Genomic DNA, 18,588 nt, shown 5'->3' on the forward strand with positions numbered 1-18,588 from the left:
ACATGAACAGACACTTTTCCAAAGAAGACATCCAGATGGCCAACAGACACCTGAAAAGATGCTCAACATCACTCATCATCAGGGAAATAAAAACCAAAACTACAACGAGACATCACCTCACACCTGTCAGAATGGCTACAATCAACGACACAAGAAACAACAGATGCTGGCAAGGAGGTGGAGAAAGGGGAACCCTCTTGCACTGTTGGTGGGAATGCAAACTGGCACGGCCACTCTGGAGAACAGTGTAGAAGCTCCTCACAAAGTTAAAAATAGAACTACCTTACCACCCAGCAATTGCACTACTAGCTATCTACCCAAAGGGTACAAAAATACCGATTTGAAGGGGCGCATGCACCCCGATGTTTATAGCAGTGCTATCAACAATAGCCAAAGTATGCAAGGAGCCCAAATGTCCATTGATGGATGAATGGATAAGGAAGAGGTGGTGTATATATACAATGGACTATTACTCTACCAAAAAAAAAAAAAAAAAAGAATGGAATCTTGCCATTTGCAATGACATGGATGGAGCTAGAACGTATTACGCTAAGCAAAGTAAGTCAATCAGAGAAAGACAAATACCATATGATTTCACTCATATGTGAAATTTAAGAAACAAAACAAACAAACATAGGGGGGAAAGGAGAAAGAAAGCAAGAAACAGACTCTTAACTATAGAGAACAAACCGGTGGTCACCAGAGGGGGGTGGTGGATAGGTTAACGGGGGATGGGCGAAATAGATGGGAGTTCAGGAGGGCACTTATTGTGATGAGCACTGGGTGATGTACAGAACTGCTGAATCACTAAATTCTACACCGGAAACTAATATTACACCAACTGAAATTTAAATAAAGACTTGGAAGAAAAAAGAAGGACAGAAAGAAATATGGCACCATGTGTGAGAAGGCTTTGGAAAATGTTCAGCACTCGTGCAGTCACACAGAGAATGTGCTCAGAGTGGTTGCCTGTGTTGGGCACGTGTTTAGACCCTTAAGGGTAGAGGTCTTGTCTACTGTGTTGTAGACATAGGTATCCTTAATTTTTAGGAAGAGTACTGGGCACACAGCAGGTGTGAGGCAATGGTTATTGCATGAATGAATAAAGTAAGTAGCTGGTGTGTCTTAAATAATCTTACTAAGAATAGTAACACTATCAAATACTTAGAACTTGCTGTGTGTCAGGCTCTGTTCTAAGCACGTTACATATTTAGTTCTTTGCTCCAATGAGCAGGCGAGATACACACTATGCTTATTTATATTGCATTCGAGGAAATGAAGGCCCCGGGGAATTCAGTCAACTTGACCACGGCTAGTAAACGCTCCAGACTCCATTACCTTAAGCAGCAGGTCTCCTGCCCCTGTGAAATCACACGACAATAACACATTGTTGACCGGGAAATGCTACTACACATCGTTATACACAGTGCGATCGCAAGTTGTAAAAAGTCTGGCCGATTAAGGGAAAATGTCCAAGCGCTGAAAGTTGACCCCTCTTAATGATGGGATTCCATGCACTTTTGTTTAGTTTTTTGTATTTTCTAAGTTTACCCAAGAAAGCATATATTAACTCTTATAAGCAGGAAAAATGTGACTTAAATTATGTCTCGGAGTATCTGCTCTGCCAGGCTTAGTTAGGCACTGGGCTTATTTCAAAGGCTACGATGTTATTCTGGTTTTTTGGGCAACCAGGAAGGCTCCCAGCCTGAGCCACAAGAGATGCTCAGGGATGCTCGGCCTCTTTCCCACAGCAGCAGCTTTTTCTGGGACATCTGGACCCCCTCTCCCCCCGCCCCCACGGTAGGCTCCTCCTTAAAGTGGCCACACCCTCCCTAAAACCGTTCTGAACACAACAGAACCTGGCAATATTTTAATGATTTTGTTTCTTTACATCCACTCTGCGGATAGGTTCTAAGTTTCCCCAGGGGCGTCTCATTTTTGGGGTCCTCCCCTTTAGTTTTTGAATTTTACTGGGGATGCACCTTTGGGCTTGGTATCCAAGCACCAGCAGGTGGAACTGGGATAGCGTGGAGGTATGTGGTGCCCTTTCCAGATCCCTTGTGAGGAGTCAGGGTAAAGTAGGCCTCCACCTCTCACCCGTGCCGTGTGGTCTTGGGCAGACATGAGTCTTCGGGAGGTGGCTCAGGCAATCCCCGAGCTCCCATACCCCTCCCACAGAAACCTCTGACACGCTGTGTCCCTAGCCGATGGGACACAGCTCTGGACAGGAAGTCAGAAGACCTGTGCTGCAGTCACCAATGGCACTGGTGTCCAGATCCCTCATCTGTTCCCTGGACAATCACAGTGGACAGCCTGTAAGAGGCTGGGTTCTTATCTTGTCCAGGGTTCCCCTTTGTTGCCCCCATAACCCTGGCCTGTTTCTATGGCTATATCTCCCTCAGGCACTAGGGAAGTGTTTGGGGAGTGAATGAGGGAGTGAACGAATGGGAATGACAGATGGGGTCGACATCGAGGCAGAAGTTATGACCCAGAGCCGCTCGGCACATCCTCCCCTCCCCTGACGGGTGAGCAAAGGCCACAGCCTGGTTAATACCCAGGAGAATCTTCTGGAAGCCCCCAGCCCCCAGTGGAGGAAGTGTCTCCACCCTCCTAGGGCTTGCAGGGGTGGAGGATGAAGAGATGAGCAGGGTGGGCCCACACCCTTGAAGAGCACACGGCCTGGCGGGGAGACAGATCAGGGACAAGCAGCAGGGACCAGGCTCATCTGTGCAGCGGGAAACTGAGGCTGGAAGTCGAGTGCCTGGGGGGTCGCGTCTGGGAAGGGCTGCTCTGCCTTAATTCACCGACTCCTTCTGAAAACCTAGTAAGACACCTGCCCAGGGCCCCACAGCTGGTAAATGGTGTGGCTGGAGTTCCCACCCAGGCCCAAGTGGCCCCACAGCCTGTTCTCAGATTTACAAAACAAATCTCGATAAAAGACTCCATCACTTGAGTGTATATGATGAGGTGCTCTGGGCTGAGAATGTCGAAGCCTTTCTGGTGAACAGGAGGATCTCCCGGGGTCATTGAAGCCCCCAGCCCCCACTGCGTAAGGGAGCCAAAGCAGAGAGTGGAGAGTCCCCTTAGTAAGCAACACTCTGTTTAGACAGCCTGGAAAAGGCATGACATCCTAATCTTCCTTCCGGTGTCATTTGTGATTCAGCTTGTCCCCTGGATTCCCGAGGGGCCGAGCCGGCTGCTGGTGCCCAGGTCCCAGCTGAGGCCAAACCCGAAGACTCACGTTACCTTCCTCTACGTTCTCTTCCCTAGGCTTCGATCCGCCTCAGACAGAGCTCTGGGGAAGGGACAACCCTGCGTAGGTTCACAGATGTGCTTCTTGGCCGCGAGTACTGAGCATCTGTATATCCAGTGACTCACACGAGTAGCCTAACAAGCAAAGCAAGCTCCAGAGTGTTCTGAATCTGCCCACCCAAGGAGGCCCGCAGCTCGGACCCGCCCGGGCCTCCTGACTCCTTATCAGCCTCTCTTTCTGCATCTCAGTGGCTCCTATCAATCATGGTGGGAAATTCAAATTTTTGTTCAGTATCTACTATGCACATAGGCTCTGATTAACCTTGGTCAGCTGAACCTCTTGCTGTGTTTTCATGTACTCTGCTGGTTATTCTGCCTTCCTGGCCCCATTCTCTGGGCTCCAGGAGGCCGACCCCGAAGGATGAACCCAAGAGACCCACCCTTAAGGATGACCCCAGGAGGTTGACCTCAAGAATAACGTTTCCCTTGGTCTCTGGCTCCTTGCCAATGAGAGATGCAGGCAGGCGTCTGGAGAGAGGGAAGACAGAAGGTTCCGGAATTTATTCTCTGTCCCATCAAAAGCTTGGGCAATGGCAGGGTAGCTCTCTCCATCTCCTGGGGTAGCAGCACCTTGTCCTCATCTGCAGCCCTTGGGTGGTAATGACTTCTGCTCTTGCTCTCCTCACCCCTCCCCCTCCCCCCAACAGAAATGCACTCACTCACTCTTCAATCACCCACTTGGGGATGTTGCCTCTTTCCTTCTGGGGTGTGAGACAAAGGAGCTGAACTATGTAGCCTCCAAGACTTGGCCTTCGTTTCCTGTTGACCCAAAGTCTACCAGCTGGAGAGTTCTGTGGTCAAGCCCTCTTTCGGGGTGCAGACATGGGGGAGGAACTCAATGTCCATCACCTCCCTGCTCCCTGGAGTAGGTAGGTGCAGCCAGGGGAGACAGACGGACGGAATAAGAAGTTGCCTGTAGGAAAAGACCTAAGGAGCCACGTGACTACAGGTCGGCAGGAGCAGCGGGGTCTGTGGAGGTCAGTCCCCACACACCCCAGCCCTGGGCCTCCCTCGTCTGACAGCCTGTGGAGGCCAGGCCCCCCACACCCCAGCCCTGGGCCTCCCTCATCTGACAGCCTATGGAGGCCAGGCCCCCCACACCCCAGCCCTGGGCCTCCCTCATCTGACAGCCTGTAGAGGCCAGGTCCCCCCACACCCCAGCCCTGGGCCTCCCTCATCTGACAGCCTATGGAGGCCAGGCCCCCCACACCCCAGCCCTGGGCCTCCCTCATCTGACAGCCTGTGGAGGCCAGGCCCCCCACACCCCAGCCCTGGGCCTCCCTCGTCTGACAGCCTGTGGGAGCCAGGCCCCACACACCCCAGCCCTGGGCCTCCCTCGTCTGACAGCCTGTAGAGGCCAGGCCCCACACACCCCAGCCCTGGGCCTCCCTCGTCTGACAGCCTGTGGGAGCCAGGCCCCACACACCCCAGCCCTGGGCCTCCCTCGTCTGACAGCCTGTGGAGGCCAGGCCCCCCACACCCCAGCCCTGGGCCTCCCTCATCTGACAGCCTGTGGAGGCCAGGCCCCCCACACCCCAGCCCTGGGCCTCCCTCATCTGACAGCCTGTGGAGGCCAGGCCCCCCCACACCCCAGCCCTGGGCCTCCCTCGTCTGACAGCCTGTGAAAGCCAGGCCCCCCACACCGCAGCCCTGGGCCTCCCTCGTCTGACAGCCTGTGGAAGCCAGGCCCCCACACCCCAGCCCTGGGCCTCCCTCGTCTGACAGCCTGTGGGAGCCAGGCCCCCCACACCGCAGCCCTGGGCCTCCCTCGTCTGACAGCCTGTGGAAGCCAGGCCCCCCACACCCCAGCCCTGGGCCTCCCTCGTCTGACAGCCTGTGAAGGCCAGGCCCCCCACATCCGAGTCCTGGGGCCTCCCTCATCTGACAGCTGCTGACTCCTGTGCGAAGCAGGTTCCTCCTGTGTGTCCTCTGAGGTCCTGGTCTCCCGCTGAGGCCCCTGCATGCAGCTGTGTCCAGGCTCTAACCCAAGGCTCCTCTGATTCCAGGGGATGGGAACCACCCTGAGGAACGCCAGCTGATCTGTCCCTCTGGGAGCTGATGTCAGGGTGGTTTGTGTGCATTCCAGCTTTAAAAAGTCAAACTTCGAAAGTGTCAAAGTGTGAGCTGTCAGCCAGGCCAGCAGGAACGCACGTCAGCCCGCTGACCGTCACCATCCGCTAATCCTGGCCCAAGATGACAGGAGTCAGATTTGCCACTAAAGCCCTTCTTCCAGTCTCCCCAGCCCTGCGCACCCATGGGACCTTAACACTTCTGTTATCCTGGTCGCCTGTTATTCTGTTATCTCCTTCGGGTGTGTGATCACCCAGGGACAGCGCCTCATCTTTCCACCCTCAGCAAGCACCCAGAGCAGGCAGTCGGTAAAAGTTGGGAAGTGAGTGAGTGTGTGAGTGAATGAGTTCGTCAATGAGGAAGTTAATGAATGAGTTAGTGAGTGAGAGAGTGAGTGAGCTAGTGAGTTGATGAATGAGTGAGTTAATGAATGAGTGTGAGGGCGAGTGAGTTAATGAGTGGGTGAGCTCATGAATGAATGTGTGGGTGAGTGAGTGAATGAGTAAGTTAATGAATGAGTGACTGAGTGAATGAGTGAATGAATGAGTTTTGAATGAGTGAGTTAATGAACGAATGAGTGAGTGACTGAGTGAATGAGTTTGTGAGCGAGTGAGTTAATGAATGAGTGACCGAGTAATGAATGAATTAATAATGAATGAGTGAATGAATGAGTTAATGAGTGAGTGACTGAGTGAATGAGTGAGTTAATGAGTGAGCGAGCATTCCTACAGTTTGCAAACTTCGGAGGTAGATAAAAACCAAATGTACGGAATAGCTAGACAGCAGGCAAGGGGAAATTCCTCGCAGAAGGGTCCCAGCACGCACATAAAGGAATGACACGACTTATCGGTTTGTAACCAGTAATGGGTCCATGAACCTGGGTCCCGGGCAGTGGCGGATGCCAACAGCACGCAAGGAGAGGCAGCCAGACACACGCCCTCCGGAAGGAAGAGCACGATCCTACCTGTAAGAGTCTAGAGGCAAAGCCCAACTGAGCCTGGACCCTGCCTGACCTCCAGGTCCAGGGGCCAATTCGAGGACACACACAGGACACAGCACCGCGGGGACACCACCGGCAAGAGCCTGTGTGGGAGACTGAAGGACAAGCCACCTGCTTCTGCCAACAGCACATTCCAAGAAAACTAAGATGAGAAGAGTTTAAAAACAATCCCGTAAGTGCCCACTGATGGAAGAGTGGACAAACACAATATGTCCACCCAGCAGAACGTGACTCATCCTTGAAGAGGAAGGGCATTCTACCGCACGCGACAACATGGATGAACCTTGTGGACACGGCCACAAAAGCGCAAACACGGTGTGATTCCATTTACGGGACGTCCCCAGAGTAGTCAGGTTCGTGGACAGAAAGCAGATGGCGGGTGCCAGGGGCTGGGGAGGCGATGGGGTGGGGGGGAGGGAGTATTTCACGGAGACAGAGCTTCAGTTTGGGAAGATGAGAAAGTTCTGGAGACGGATGGCGGACATGGTCGTACGACAGTGTGAATACTTATTGGTTAAAATGCTAAATGTTACCAGAAAAAAAGACACACCGGGAAATCACAGTTTAAGGACCTTATCTAGATCCTGATCCCAACAAACTGCAAAAAAACAATCTTACCTATTAACTGATGAGACAATTGGCAACTTGAAGACTGATTGGGTGTTTAATGAAATCAAGGGATTGTTTATTTGAAGTATGATGGCATTGTAAAATATTTATGAATTCAGTGATAAATTGTCTAGTTTTACTTGAAAGTAATACATGTGAGAAGTGGGTGCTGTACAGATGAAACGAGATTGTTCTGGAACAAACCAGTGTTGAAGCTGACTGACGTCTACGTAGGGGCTCCTTTTGTTACTCTGTCTCCTTTCTGAGCACTTGTATTTTCTCGTAAAAACAGTGTTTTCCGAAATGATGCCGATGGATTTCTCTGTTCAGATGAGCATGTTCACAAAATGCAAATGTCCCTCGACACTAGCAGCCATTCACCACATAGCATGAAATAGTCACACCAGATGACTGTCCTAGTCACAGTACAGCAGAGCCACCTGCACCCAGGGTATGACCGCTCTGATGGACGGGGGAGGGCGAGGGTTAAGAAGCAGGGCAAAACTGGAGTGGGAAGCTGAAGCCAACCGACTCACGCATTCATTCCACAAACACGGAGCCCCCAGCGTGTGCCAGTCAGTGTTTCAGGCACTGGGAATATGTCCGCAGGACAACCGGTCCTTGTTGGGGTTGGTAACAAGTGGTCGGGTCCTGGATGTATTCTGAGTATCTGAGGACCCACGCACACACATATGCACACACGCACACCCATGTGCACATGCACAGAGGAGCAAGAAGGAGAGAGAGAGAAGGAGAACGGAAGTTAAGCTTTCCGGCTTTCCCTGCGGCGCTGATTTCCTGAAGCAAGCTGCCGGAAGCCAGCGAGCTCACGCCTCAGAATCCTAGCGAAGCCGGCAACGAGCCAGGGCACCTCTGATGGTTGGACACAGAGTAGGACTAAACACACAGGCGTGGTGACATCTGTCCAGAAAGCAGCGAGGCCAGGGGTCCCTGCTCCCAGGCCGCTCGGCCCGGTGACCCCACCCCAGCTGACCTGGGACGGCGGACAGCCGGCCCTGGCCACCCCAGGAGGCCGTGGGGAAAACATTCCCAGCTTCCTAAAAGATCCAGTGCACGAGATAAAGGCACCTGGCCCCTCTGAGGATTTGATTCCGTTTTCCTCTTCTGGATGTCTCGGTTCAGATCCGTTTGGCAGACCGGAAGGAAAGCCAAGCGTTGCCAGGAGGCAGACTGGGCAGGAAGGAGCCGGTCGGAGGCGGGAACAGCCGGGCAGGCCCTCCAGCGGGGACACTGAGGCCCACAAGCGGGGCTGTGTGCACCAGGGGGCCCTCCACCCCTCACTCCGCTTGGGGCACATGGATGTCCCTGGCGAATTTTGGATTTGCTCAAAACAGTTTATGTCAACATAAAGATATTCAAAGAACGGCAGAGGAGGAAGGCAGTGGACACAAAGTCACCACTGTCCCCTGTGACGGCCACTCTGCACAGCTGGTCACCTCCCACCCTGACCGCTGAACCGCACAGGACGCGCTCAAGTCCTGCTGCGAGGGGGTGGCGGGTTGGGGTTTCTGACCGGTTCGTCCGCCTGCCGCGTGAGCTTGTAACTCGGGGGAGGGGGCGGGGGGGGCGTATTTCCTCACCATGTGGATGTTCAACCTGTTCCTGCGACTCATTTTGACTGTTCTGAGCAGAGGGGTCAAGAGGCTTCGCTGCTCTGTGCATCCTCCTCTGTGCCGCGGAGGACCAGGCCCAGGTGGCCGGAGGAGGGATTCTGAGAATCCCAAGGAGGACACGGTGGCAGGGGGAGCCGGCCCGAACCCAGCTCGCAGCCCGAACCCAGCCTGGCTGGCCGCAGCCGAGTCAACCTGCAGACCCGAGAGCGTGAGAATCGATGTTCCAGGAGGCTGAACTTGGGCTGGTTTATGATGCCGTGATAGCGACGCTTCGGCCAATGAGCACAGAGAAGGTAAGTGACTCACCTGGGCACACGCATGTATCGGGAAGCAGCCCTGGGAGTGGGCCCAGGCCCCTTGGCTCCGGGTCCAGTGCTCCGTCTCTCCCCTCAGCTTGGTGCTGGGGCAGAGGAGCCCTTAAGCTCCTGACACAGGACTGAGGACGCAGGGATCAGCCTACTTGGGGGTAAAGGGAGGAATCAGTGGCCTTGGTCTCTTCAGACAGGCACTTGGCAAGGAGAGGGTAAGGCTGGATTTCACCTCTTTTTGCCCCCGGCCAGATGCTTTGTTCAGTACACAACCTGAACAACCAGACACAGCAGCCCTGGAAGAGTGGGGAGGGTGGCTGGCTGGCTGGTTCCTGCTACCTGACAGCAGGCCCCCTCCCCCACCCCCAGCAGGTATTCTCTGACCCAGCGCTGCCTATCTGGAACCCAGGACAGCAAAAACACAGCAGGCCCGCACTAACGGCTCGTACCCAATAACGAACCATGGTTAACGACGGCGGGGGTGGGGGGGTCGGCTACTCGAGGCCACTGGGACTGAACCCATCAGCTTCTCTCTGCAGGCTTCCCCTTGTGTGTGTTGGTGGAAGAGATAAGTTCTTGGGTCTGGCCCAGCGTGAGGCAAACCCCGGGGCACCCCCGTCCTGGAGATGGGGATGAGGGAAGCAGCAGCATCTGGAGGCAGTGAGAGCCCAGCTCCCCCTCCACGCACCCCTCTCCCCGCCCCCCAGCCTTGCACCTGCGTCCCAGCCCCAGCAGACAGAGCTGCCGGTCCTGAAGCTCAGCCCCAGTGGGTCCGGGAGCCCAGGAGAGCACTTAGCTGAGATTTATAGCCGAGGAGAGAATTGCTGTGTGTGTGTGTGTGTGTGTGTGTGTGTGTGTGGTGGACGGGGAGGACGGGAGGAGGATTAGCTCCTGGCACGAAATCCAGCACGGAGCCCCCTGAGCTGGGCACTGCCGCAGAGGGGAAGGGCTTTGGAGGATGGCAGGGAGTTCTGTGCCCCACAAGCAGAGTAGACGTGGAACACGGCCGAAGCTTCTCCACGGGTCACATCCCTAAAGGGCAACTTACACTGCTCAGCCCAGGGAGCCGTGAGAACCCCACAAAGCCTGGCGTGGCCAAGGGAGAGGCAGGGCACGGCTTCAACTAGAGGCGCCTTCCCTCCCCAAGGTTGTGGAGGCGTGTCACCAGGGACATGAGTCGCCATTTGTCCTGGCCACAGTCTAGAGACCCTCAGGAGGCCTGCCCTCCGGGCTCAGAGCTGCCAGAAATGTCCTCCAAACCTGTTTCCTTTTATTGGAAAGTCAGCGCGGGACAGCCTATGCCACTCCCCTTTTTTGCCTTGGCTACCAGGAAGCTCAGAACTCACTTTTCCATTCAGTTGGAATGGGTATGGCTATGGGTACCTACCCACAGCCTCAGGGCCCAGAATAATTATTCTGTCCTACTCCCTCTTCACCTATGATTTGACCCTAAGGTTTCATGCTTCTGCAACACACATTCTTTTTCTCGTATCTATGTCTTTTTTTTAGGTCTAACTCCTCCCTAGAAGCAGACAGTAACACATGCAGCATGCAGGGGGGGTGGGTTACAAGGGTATAGACGTGAGGACCTGCGCGCCCGGTTGGAAAGAAAGCTGATTTCAGGCTCAGAGCCCTACAGACGGGGACTCAAATCCTGGCTCGAGCAGTCTGGGCCTCAGTTTTCTCAGCTTCAAAATGGGCACGAAGCCCTTCCCTCGCAGGCTGGACAGCGAGAAGGTCCAGAGACACGGCGCCGGCCTGGAGCCACAGGGGCGCCGTGCCCAGGGTGATGACGGATCAGGGGCGCTGTGTGCTGTTGACTCCCGCAACGGGCAGCTTGACACTGTCCCCTGACTTGCGCAGGTGACGAATTTAATGACAGCAGAAATCATCATAGCTTACACGGTGAGCGGACTCTGGACTTTGTAAGTGTAAGTGTCCCCATTTTACAGATAAGAACACTGAGGCCCAGAGGCGCTTAACTTGCCCGAGGCCATACAGAGAGGCCACGGCTGGCAGGCAAGCAGAACTCGGGGCTGGAGCCGGCTCTGATCCATCACGGTGCTGCTCCCACGGGCTCGAAGGGGGAAGGGGGAGCCCGGGAACTCATTTCACATGCCACACAGTGAGTTCTTTGTTGGTGAAGTGCTTGCGCTGCCCGACAGCGGCTGCTGGCTTTCTAGGTGAAGGGGTGCTGACAGGCTGTGCTTTAGGAAACCATCAATACCGCCAACAGCTAAGGATCAGGCTCCTAGCCTCTACCCAGTCCTTCCAGAATACACTCCCTGAGGTGGATTCTGTTATTTGCATCCTTTTCCGGGGAAGGAGACAGAGGCACAGAGAGGTTAAGTAGCTTGCTCAAGGTCATGCGGTTGCCGGGGAGCAGAGCCGGGGTTGTGGCGCGAGTCGACTAGCTCTCTCTCTCTCTCTCTCTGAGCTTCTACGGCCCATGTTAGATTTGTTAGTTTTAAAAGGGTCCAAAGGAAGAAAAAGGACACACTCGAGCAGCAGAAGTGAGCACTCTTCCAGATAAATAAACAGGGACTTTCAGGAAATGGAAGTCAGCTGCCCCTGGCCGTCTCCGGAAGGATCCGGCAAGGAGACCCTCCGCTCTCTGGGAAGGCAGAGCAATAGAAAGGCCCAGAGACCCCGGAGGGGGTGCACCGCTTCGCGCTGGGGTGGCGAGGGCCAGTGCAAGGCCTCAGCCCGCGGGGACCGGGTGGCCGCTTTCGGGACTAAATTTACAAGCCGGTCTGCTGCGGCCCCGGAAAGCTCGGCTGCGTCACCACACGCGGGGCCCAAGCGGCAGTGAGACCGCATTCCGGTCTCTTTTGCCCCCTGCCCCCCACCCCCAATCAGCTTTCGGTCCTGAGCACTGGCTGGGCCGCGTCACCAGGCCGCCCTCTCTCCTGCCCTGCCTCCCAGGACTCTCATCCCTTCTGGTTTTCAAAAATCCGGTGCAGAGTCAACACATCGGACGACGTCCGTACTCGCCACGGTGCTCGAGGGCCTTTTCTCAGCGCTCGGGGTGTGTGAACTCACTGGTCCCTCAGACCCTCCCTGGGAGGCAGGCATCCCCATTTGACAGACGAGAAAACTGAGGCACAGAGAAGTGAGCTGAAGCAGGGTGTGGGCCGAGCTCCTGAGCGCCCGCGAAAAAGGGAGGGAAAGAGGGGCGCGCAGGGACGGGGCGTGTGTCACAGACATCAGACCCCGGCAAGGCTCCGGCGTGGTGAGACTGTGTTCAGAGTGATGCCACTTCCTTTTTACAGGAGGAAACCCAGCCTCCGGGGCTGTGGATGCAGGTGTCGGCACCACCTGCTGTGTGGGGTCGTCTGCCTGGGGCCCTCCGGCCACCTCCGGCTTCCTAGGCCCCTGCCGGGCGTCGACCCTGGGACCTGGGGTGCCAGCCACCGAGCACGGAGCCCAGCGCACAGCGTGGCTCAGAAACCCTAGGTCCCTTCCTGCCGGCCCCACCCAGGCCACCACCTATGCTCTGGGGACCGTATCGCCCCTCATGGCTCAGCCCGAACGCCACCTTCTCTGCTCCCCACTGCCTCTAGCTGCCTGCTGCCTTGTCGTCATCCGTCCCCAGTGTCCAGACCCCAGCTCCCCAGCCCTGAGGTCACTCCCACCACACATCGCGTCCCACCCAGGCTGTGAGCGTCTGCAGGATGGAAACCCAGACGGTCCTTCATTGGGTCAGGAAGGAAACACCTGCTTACAAACTCTCACGTCCCCACTCAGGAGCTCCCCGGTGAGGGCGAGGGCCCCCTCTGTCTAGCTCACCACCTCCAACCACGCCGGGCACACAGTGGGGGCTGGAAGGTAGATGCTGAATTGGAAGAACATGGCAGGGCTGCGGGCAGCCAGGACCCCCAAGCCTTGCAAGTGGGACCTCCCCGGGGTGGGGAGGGGGGCGGGCAGCAGGCTGTGCTTCGAGCCAGGCGTATGTGCGAGCATTTGCACCACGGCACCGGCTTGAACGGCAACAGATCACAAACGACGCAGACGTCCGTCGAAAGAGGACGGGTAGAAACCGCACGTGGAAAACAACGCAACTGTTGAAACACGAAGGCGAAACGTATGTTCTGATGCAGCACAGACACCAAGATAGAGTCGATGGAAAGGCCCCGGGGGCAGGACGGTACGGAGCGCCTCCCTCGGGGCACAGATGTGCGCGTCCCCGGGCCACCGCTATGCCAGCATCTCCAGAGGGATTCGTAAGAAATCCCTCCTTGGCACCTCGGGGCGCCTGGGGGGCTCAGCCGGTTAAGCATCCGACTCTTTATGTCGGCTCAGGTCATGATCTCACGGGTTGTGGGTTCAAGCCCCGCTGGGCTCTGAGCTGACAGCTCACAGCCTGCTTGGGATTCTCTCTCCCTCCCTCTCTGCCCCTCCTCCGATCATCCCCCCACCTCAAAAATAAATAAACTTAAAAAAAAAAAAAAAAAGAAACTGGGACCTGTTGGCCCCTGGGTAAGGGAGAGGAAAAGGAAGAAGCTGGCCCTGTGCATACTTCTGCGCCTTCCAGATTTTGAAGAATGAAAATGTCTTACTTCTACCAAATGCATATGTTCAATAAAACGAGAGAATCACAGCACGATTGCAGAAAAAGGCAGCACCTTCCTTCTGGCAACTTCGACCTCAGGATTACAGAAAGACAAGTACGTCCACCCTGCTTCCTACCCGCCCCCCGACTGCACCCCAGGCCTTTGCACACGTGGCTGCCGCCTCCCTCCGGGGCTGGCCCCTGCTCATCTCCAGGACCCGTCACAGTTGGCACTTCCTCCAGGAAATCCTCGCTGACCCTTCGCTGCTTAAGCGGCTCTGTGCCCCCGGGCTCGGCGTTCGCCCCGGTGCACCTGGCCCATGCCAGGAGGTCTTGGTCCGCCCACACATCTGCCCGCCAGGGGCCTGAAGGATGGAAACCTGGAATGAGGCCCCTGTGACCCAGCTCCCTGCCCTTCACCCGCCCCAGCAGGTGCCCCAGGAAGTGTCTGCTGAGCAGAACCTCTTCTACTAGAGGAAAATGCCTCCCCGGAGGGCAGGACAATGAATCAGGCGGCGGGAGACACACGCACTTAACATTCCCTGCAGCTTGGCCACCGGCCAGGCCAACACTCTCATCTGATTTGCTTAAGAGCCCGGGTGGGGCCCTTTTGCAGGAGTGAGGGGTGGGGGTGGGTGGGGAGTGCATTACCTCGCTCGGGCTCAGGGCTTCCGTTCTGCAGAGCCTGGGCACGCAGTCCCAAAGAAGGTCACCGTGGCTGCTTATTGACAGCCCTCTGACAAATTGTTTTCTGCCGCGGCAGCCGGGCTGGTCCATCTGGTCGCTCCCCGGAGGCCTCGGGTCACTCACAGTGCGGTTCTCGGTGCGGGGGGTGGCCTGACCCCAGCTTCTGCGTGCCGGGTTCCTGCCTGACCCCACCCTGCCGCCCCAGCTGGTGCAGCCTCCACCCCGGGGGCATCTGACCAGACTGGGCGCTGGCCACATCGGGCCCAGCGAGGGGGTGGCCCCTTCCCAGGGCTGGGGTCTACGGTGGAGGTGAAGAAAATGCCAGAGTCCTTCATCCGCCATCGCAAATGCACCCCCAGGGAGTCACAGCCCCAAGCAACGACCCGGCTTGAGGCGACAGAAGTGCCAGCCCCAGGCCGGTTAATAAGTGGTTTCTGGCTTCGGAAGATGATTTATTACGGAATCACCGTGTTATGCTACAAAGATTGCCTTGGCTTCCTTTAATGGATTTTCCCCAGTCGCCTCTCCGCCGAGGCCCAGGCTATGAGAAGCAGGAGGCGGAGCACTCACGTGACAGGCAGCAGGGCCCCCGAACCCGGGGGGAGCGTCCTGGAGATCAGGGGTGGCCTCGAGAGCATCCGGCTGGCTTAGCAGTGAGGTTCGGCTGGCTGTTGCCCGGCCTCACCTGGCTCGTCCCTCCTCTTCCTCGTAGCCCCAGTGCCCAAAGCTGACGGCGTTGTCCCAAAATAAAGGTGGAGAAAGGGCCCAAAGAGAGGTCCCACACCGACGTGAGGGACCAGCTGTATAGGACGCCACACGGATGGCAATTCCGTGGCTGGCATTGGTGGCCGGAATGGCAGTAATTACAACAGTGTTTTCCAACATCGGGGGTTCCTTGAGCACCTGATGGGGACGCACGGTTGCCAGGAGGTCCTGGGGGATACGGACCGACCACATCTTCTTTGTTCCTGCTTCCCAGGACCTGGCCTCACATGGCAGTTAATGCTGAATGCGCACTGAACAAATGGATGGGTGGGTCCGTTGGCAAATCAGCGCAAGGACAGGTGGATGGATGTGATGACCCATCACGCAGCCCCTTGGGTTCATCACGGTGGCGGCAGCTCAGGGTGTTGTCGCTGGCTCGATGGCCCCGCTTTTCTTACGAATCAATGGCTCCCCCGGGTTCCCTCAAAATAAATCCGTTGGTTTCTATCACTGCCATGTGGTCAGGTGTATAAGATGGGAACGTTACGGGAGGCCAGGGGAGGGGTAGATGGGACCTCCCTGCACTTCCCAATATTTAAAGTTCAACCGCATTAAAGTACAATCTACACGTTTGCCTGCTGCCCCGGGAGCCCCAGGTCTCTGGTCCCGATACCTCCTTGCCCCAAAGTGACAAGACATTCCAGGGGGGAACGGAACCGGACAGGTAACTCTGACCTTTCCCTCAACCCTTCACCAGTCCCTTTCCAGAGACAGAGATGGTGTCTCTGATTGGTGAGCCCGGGGACAGGATCTGGGCATGAGTGGTGCAAGGCCCCTTGATTCTTTTGTTGGGCGGCTTGCCCTCAGGATAGATGCATTTTCTTCACTCCTGAGTCCTACACCCAGGTCAGGGCATAAGTCCTATTCTCAGGGGGAAAGAGAGGGGTGCAGGATGGGATGAAGCAGGAACCCCTCGTAGCTGGCTGGGCCAGGGGCTGCTTTGCACACATCTTTCATGACACGCACAAAGTTCAGTTCCATGCCTCGGGGCCTTTGCACGTGCTGTTCCCTTTGACTGCACCACCCTTCCCTACCTCACCTGTGTGTTGAACACCTCAGTGGGCCCAGGGGCTCTGCTCAGCCATCCCCTCCTGAATGACCTCCATTTTCCGAGGCCGGGCAGAAAGGGCCTTTACCTTCTCACCACAACTCACAGCACTTTTAATGAGCTACATGGTGCATGGTTCATACGTGTGTCTCCCATTGCCCCATGAGCCACCTGAGGCAGGGACCAGAGTTGGCTCACCTCCCTCCCCCTCACGTTATACTTCCTGGCATTCGCTGGATGTCAACAAATGTTGGTTGAACGAATGGGCCTTATTAGAAAGTTCCGATGGGTTTTAATGCCTTAACATGTAAAATACATAATTACTTAAATCAAACATTTCATCTAGTAGACAAAACTCTTTTCACACACGGGGAGGGGCCCCAAGGGCAGGAGAATAACAACACAGGTCTCTGTGGCTGTCAATGTTAGGAGCTGATAGACCAGTTCAGGGGTTCCCAACCCTGGCTCTGTTGACATCTGGGCTGGATTACCTGTGTTCTAGGACACTGCCTTGTGCATCGTGGGATGTTTAACAGCATCCCCGGCCTCTACCCACTAGATGCCGGGAGCGGCTTCCGAGTTAGGACCATAGAAAATGTCTCCGGACGTTGCCAATTTTTTTCCCTGGTTGGGAAAAATCACGCCCAGTTGAGAACCACCGGACCAGTCTTTCAATAGGTTTTGGTACGGTAAATATTCCCTTTGCTGCCTTGACAAAGCTCTCGGAATGTGTCGGGCACAGTCACGTATTTCTCCCAAGCTCCGACGAGCAGCACAGACCCCCGAGCCAGAGGCAAAACCACTTGCCACCGAATGAGGGCTTTGATTGCTACCAATTCCTTAAAGCCGTGTCTGAAGGCTCGGCTTCAAATATTTATGGAGTCTATGAAACGGCCCCGGAGCGTGAGCGCTTCTATTAAATTTATAACTCCAGCGGTGATCGATGGACCTGGGCATTGCTGCGAATGCTTTGTGTGAGCTCTTTGTGGAAAGCCAGGATCCTCGCAGGACTCAGGAGCTCAGAGGGTGGCGGGGGGTCATCGGCACGGAGGACGGGACAGGACAGCCCGCCTTCTCCCCGCGGGCGTCGCGCAGGGCACGCGGGCTCCACGGCGGCTGCAGCCGGACACGGACACGCTCCGGGACCAGGCGTCGGCCCTGAGGGCGGGGGAAGCTGGAGGCAAGAGCAGAATGAAATGGTCTCTGCCTCTCCAAGCTCGTAAAAGCCCCCTCATCCCACACTTATCCAGGGAAGAGACGGCAACAGGAAGGAACATTTGCGGAGGCTTTGTGTGCCCGGCACGAGTGCTCCCCCTGCACCGCTCACGTCCTCCTATACAGCTCAACGAGGCACACGATGCCTTCACGGTGCGGCGGGGGAGGAACAGGGGCTGGGGGGTGGCCCTCACCATGTCATCCAGCAGGTGTCTGCCAGGACAATCACTGATGGTGTCCCCATAGAGCGGGGACGTTTCTTGTTTGCAGGGACGAGAGATGGCGAGTGTCCCATCAAACGGCACTCGATGTCGACTGGCTGCCGACCTCATGCCGGGCACTGCCCACGGCTCTTGTCACCGAGCTGGTTCACCTGTTTCCACTGAGCCCTCCCACCAGGCTGTCATCAGGCCCGCATGACCGATGGGGAAACAGGTGCCATTTCAGAGACCCTAAATAGCTCACCTAAATCTATGCAGCTGCTGAACCCAAGCCCACCTGCCCTCAAAGCCCCACCCACTCTTTCTGGAGCTCCACCCTCCCCTATCATACGCATGTCAGCCCTCCATGCCCAGCATCCACAGTTATCGAGCACCTTCCCCGCAAATGACGGAAGGAAGGATCCCCATGCTGGGCAGTGTCAGTCCTACACCTCTGGCAGAGGGCCTCAGCAGTCAGACGGGCAGAAGGGAGCAAACTTCTCCCATGCCCTCGGGAAGCCGTGACCAGTGGGTGGCGTGGCACACGCAGTTCCACTGATGGCTGAGAAAGGCACAGCCAGGAAGGAGAGGAAATGCCGGTCATCGGGCGCTGGCCCATGTGCCCCGCCTGGACCGGCCCCTCCCCCAGGGTGCTCCCCCCCCCCCCAGCGGCACAGGCAGGCCAAAAAAACGTGCAGGTCCGCTGCCGAATCAGTGCCGGAAAAGAGGCCCACGCACCCGCCAGTGGAGCACCCGGGAGGGGAGCACTGACCGACCGTACACTGAAGGGCAGGAAGGCCTCCTGGAGGAGGCGGTGTCTGAGCCAGACTTTCGAGAAGGAGCAGGATTCTGCTGTTAAAAGCTGAAGGTCATTGCACGTAGAGTAACGTGCAACCAGCAACTTAAGGAATCTGTGCTTGTCAATGATAATAGTTTAAACCTCGTGAAACCGCAGATTCTGTCGCGAGAAGGTAGTACGATATCTCCTACGGTTCAGCCTATGGCAGCGAACATTTCTGGAGCTCCTATGATGTGCCGGATATCATGCTAAGCAATGTATACATATTGATTCATTCCGTCTTTAACCCAAAGAGGCAACTAGGATTATTACCTCATTGTACAGATGAAGAAACAGAGGCCCAGAGAGGTTAAGTGACTTGCCTATGGCCACACAGCTAACAGGAGGCA

At 56.1% G+C, this 18,588-nt stretch overlaps 1 protein-coding gene across 3 annotated transcripts in view; it reads right to left on the bottom strand.

The window, feature by feature from the left end:
• Positions 1 to 18,588, bottom strand: part of CB1H4orf50 (chromosome B1 C4orf50 homolog) — a 109,589-nt gene that overhangs the window by 44,110 nt on the left and 46,891 nt on the right. For 2 of the 3 annotated variants that reach the window (XM_086705487.1, XM_086705489.1), the window contains exon 12: positions 14,137 to 17,159. The exons of the other annotated variant lie outside the window; for it this stretch is intronic. In XM_086705487.1, the coding sequence (XP_086561613.1) occupies positions 16,908 to 17,159 (252 nt within the window). In that variant the 3' untranslated portion in view covers positions 14,137 to 16,907. The remainder of the gene's footprint in view (positions 1 to 14,136; positions 17,160 to 18,588) is intronic. 3 annotated transcript variants of the gene reach the window in all.

The sequence above is a fragment of the Puma concolor genome, chromosome B1 (assembly GCF_028749965.1).
Source record: "Puma concolor isolate L17-30 chromosome B1, mPumCon1.1.hap2, whole genome shotgun sequence".
NCBI lineage: Eukaryota > Metazoa > Chordata > Mammalia > Carnivora > Felidae > Puma > Puma concolor.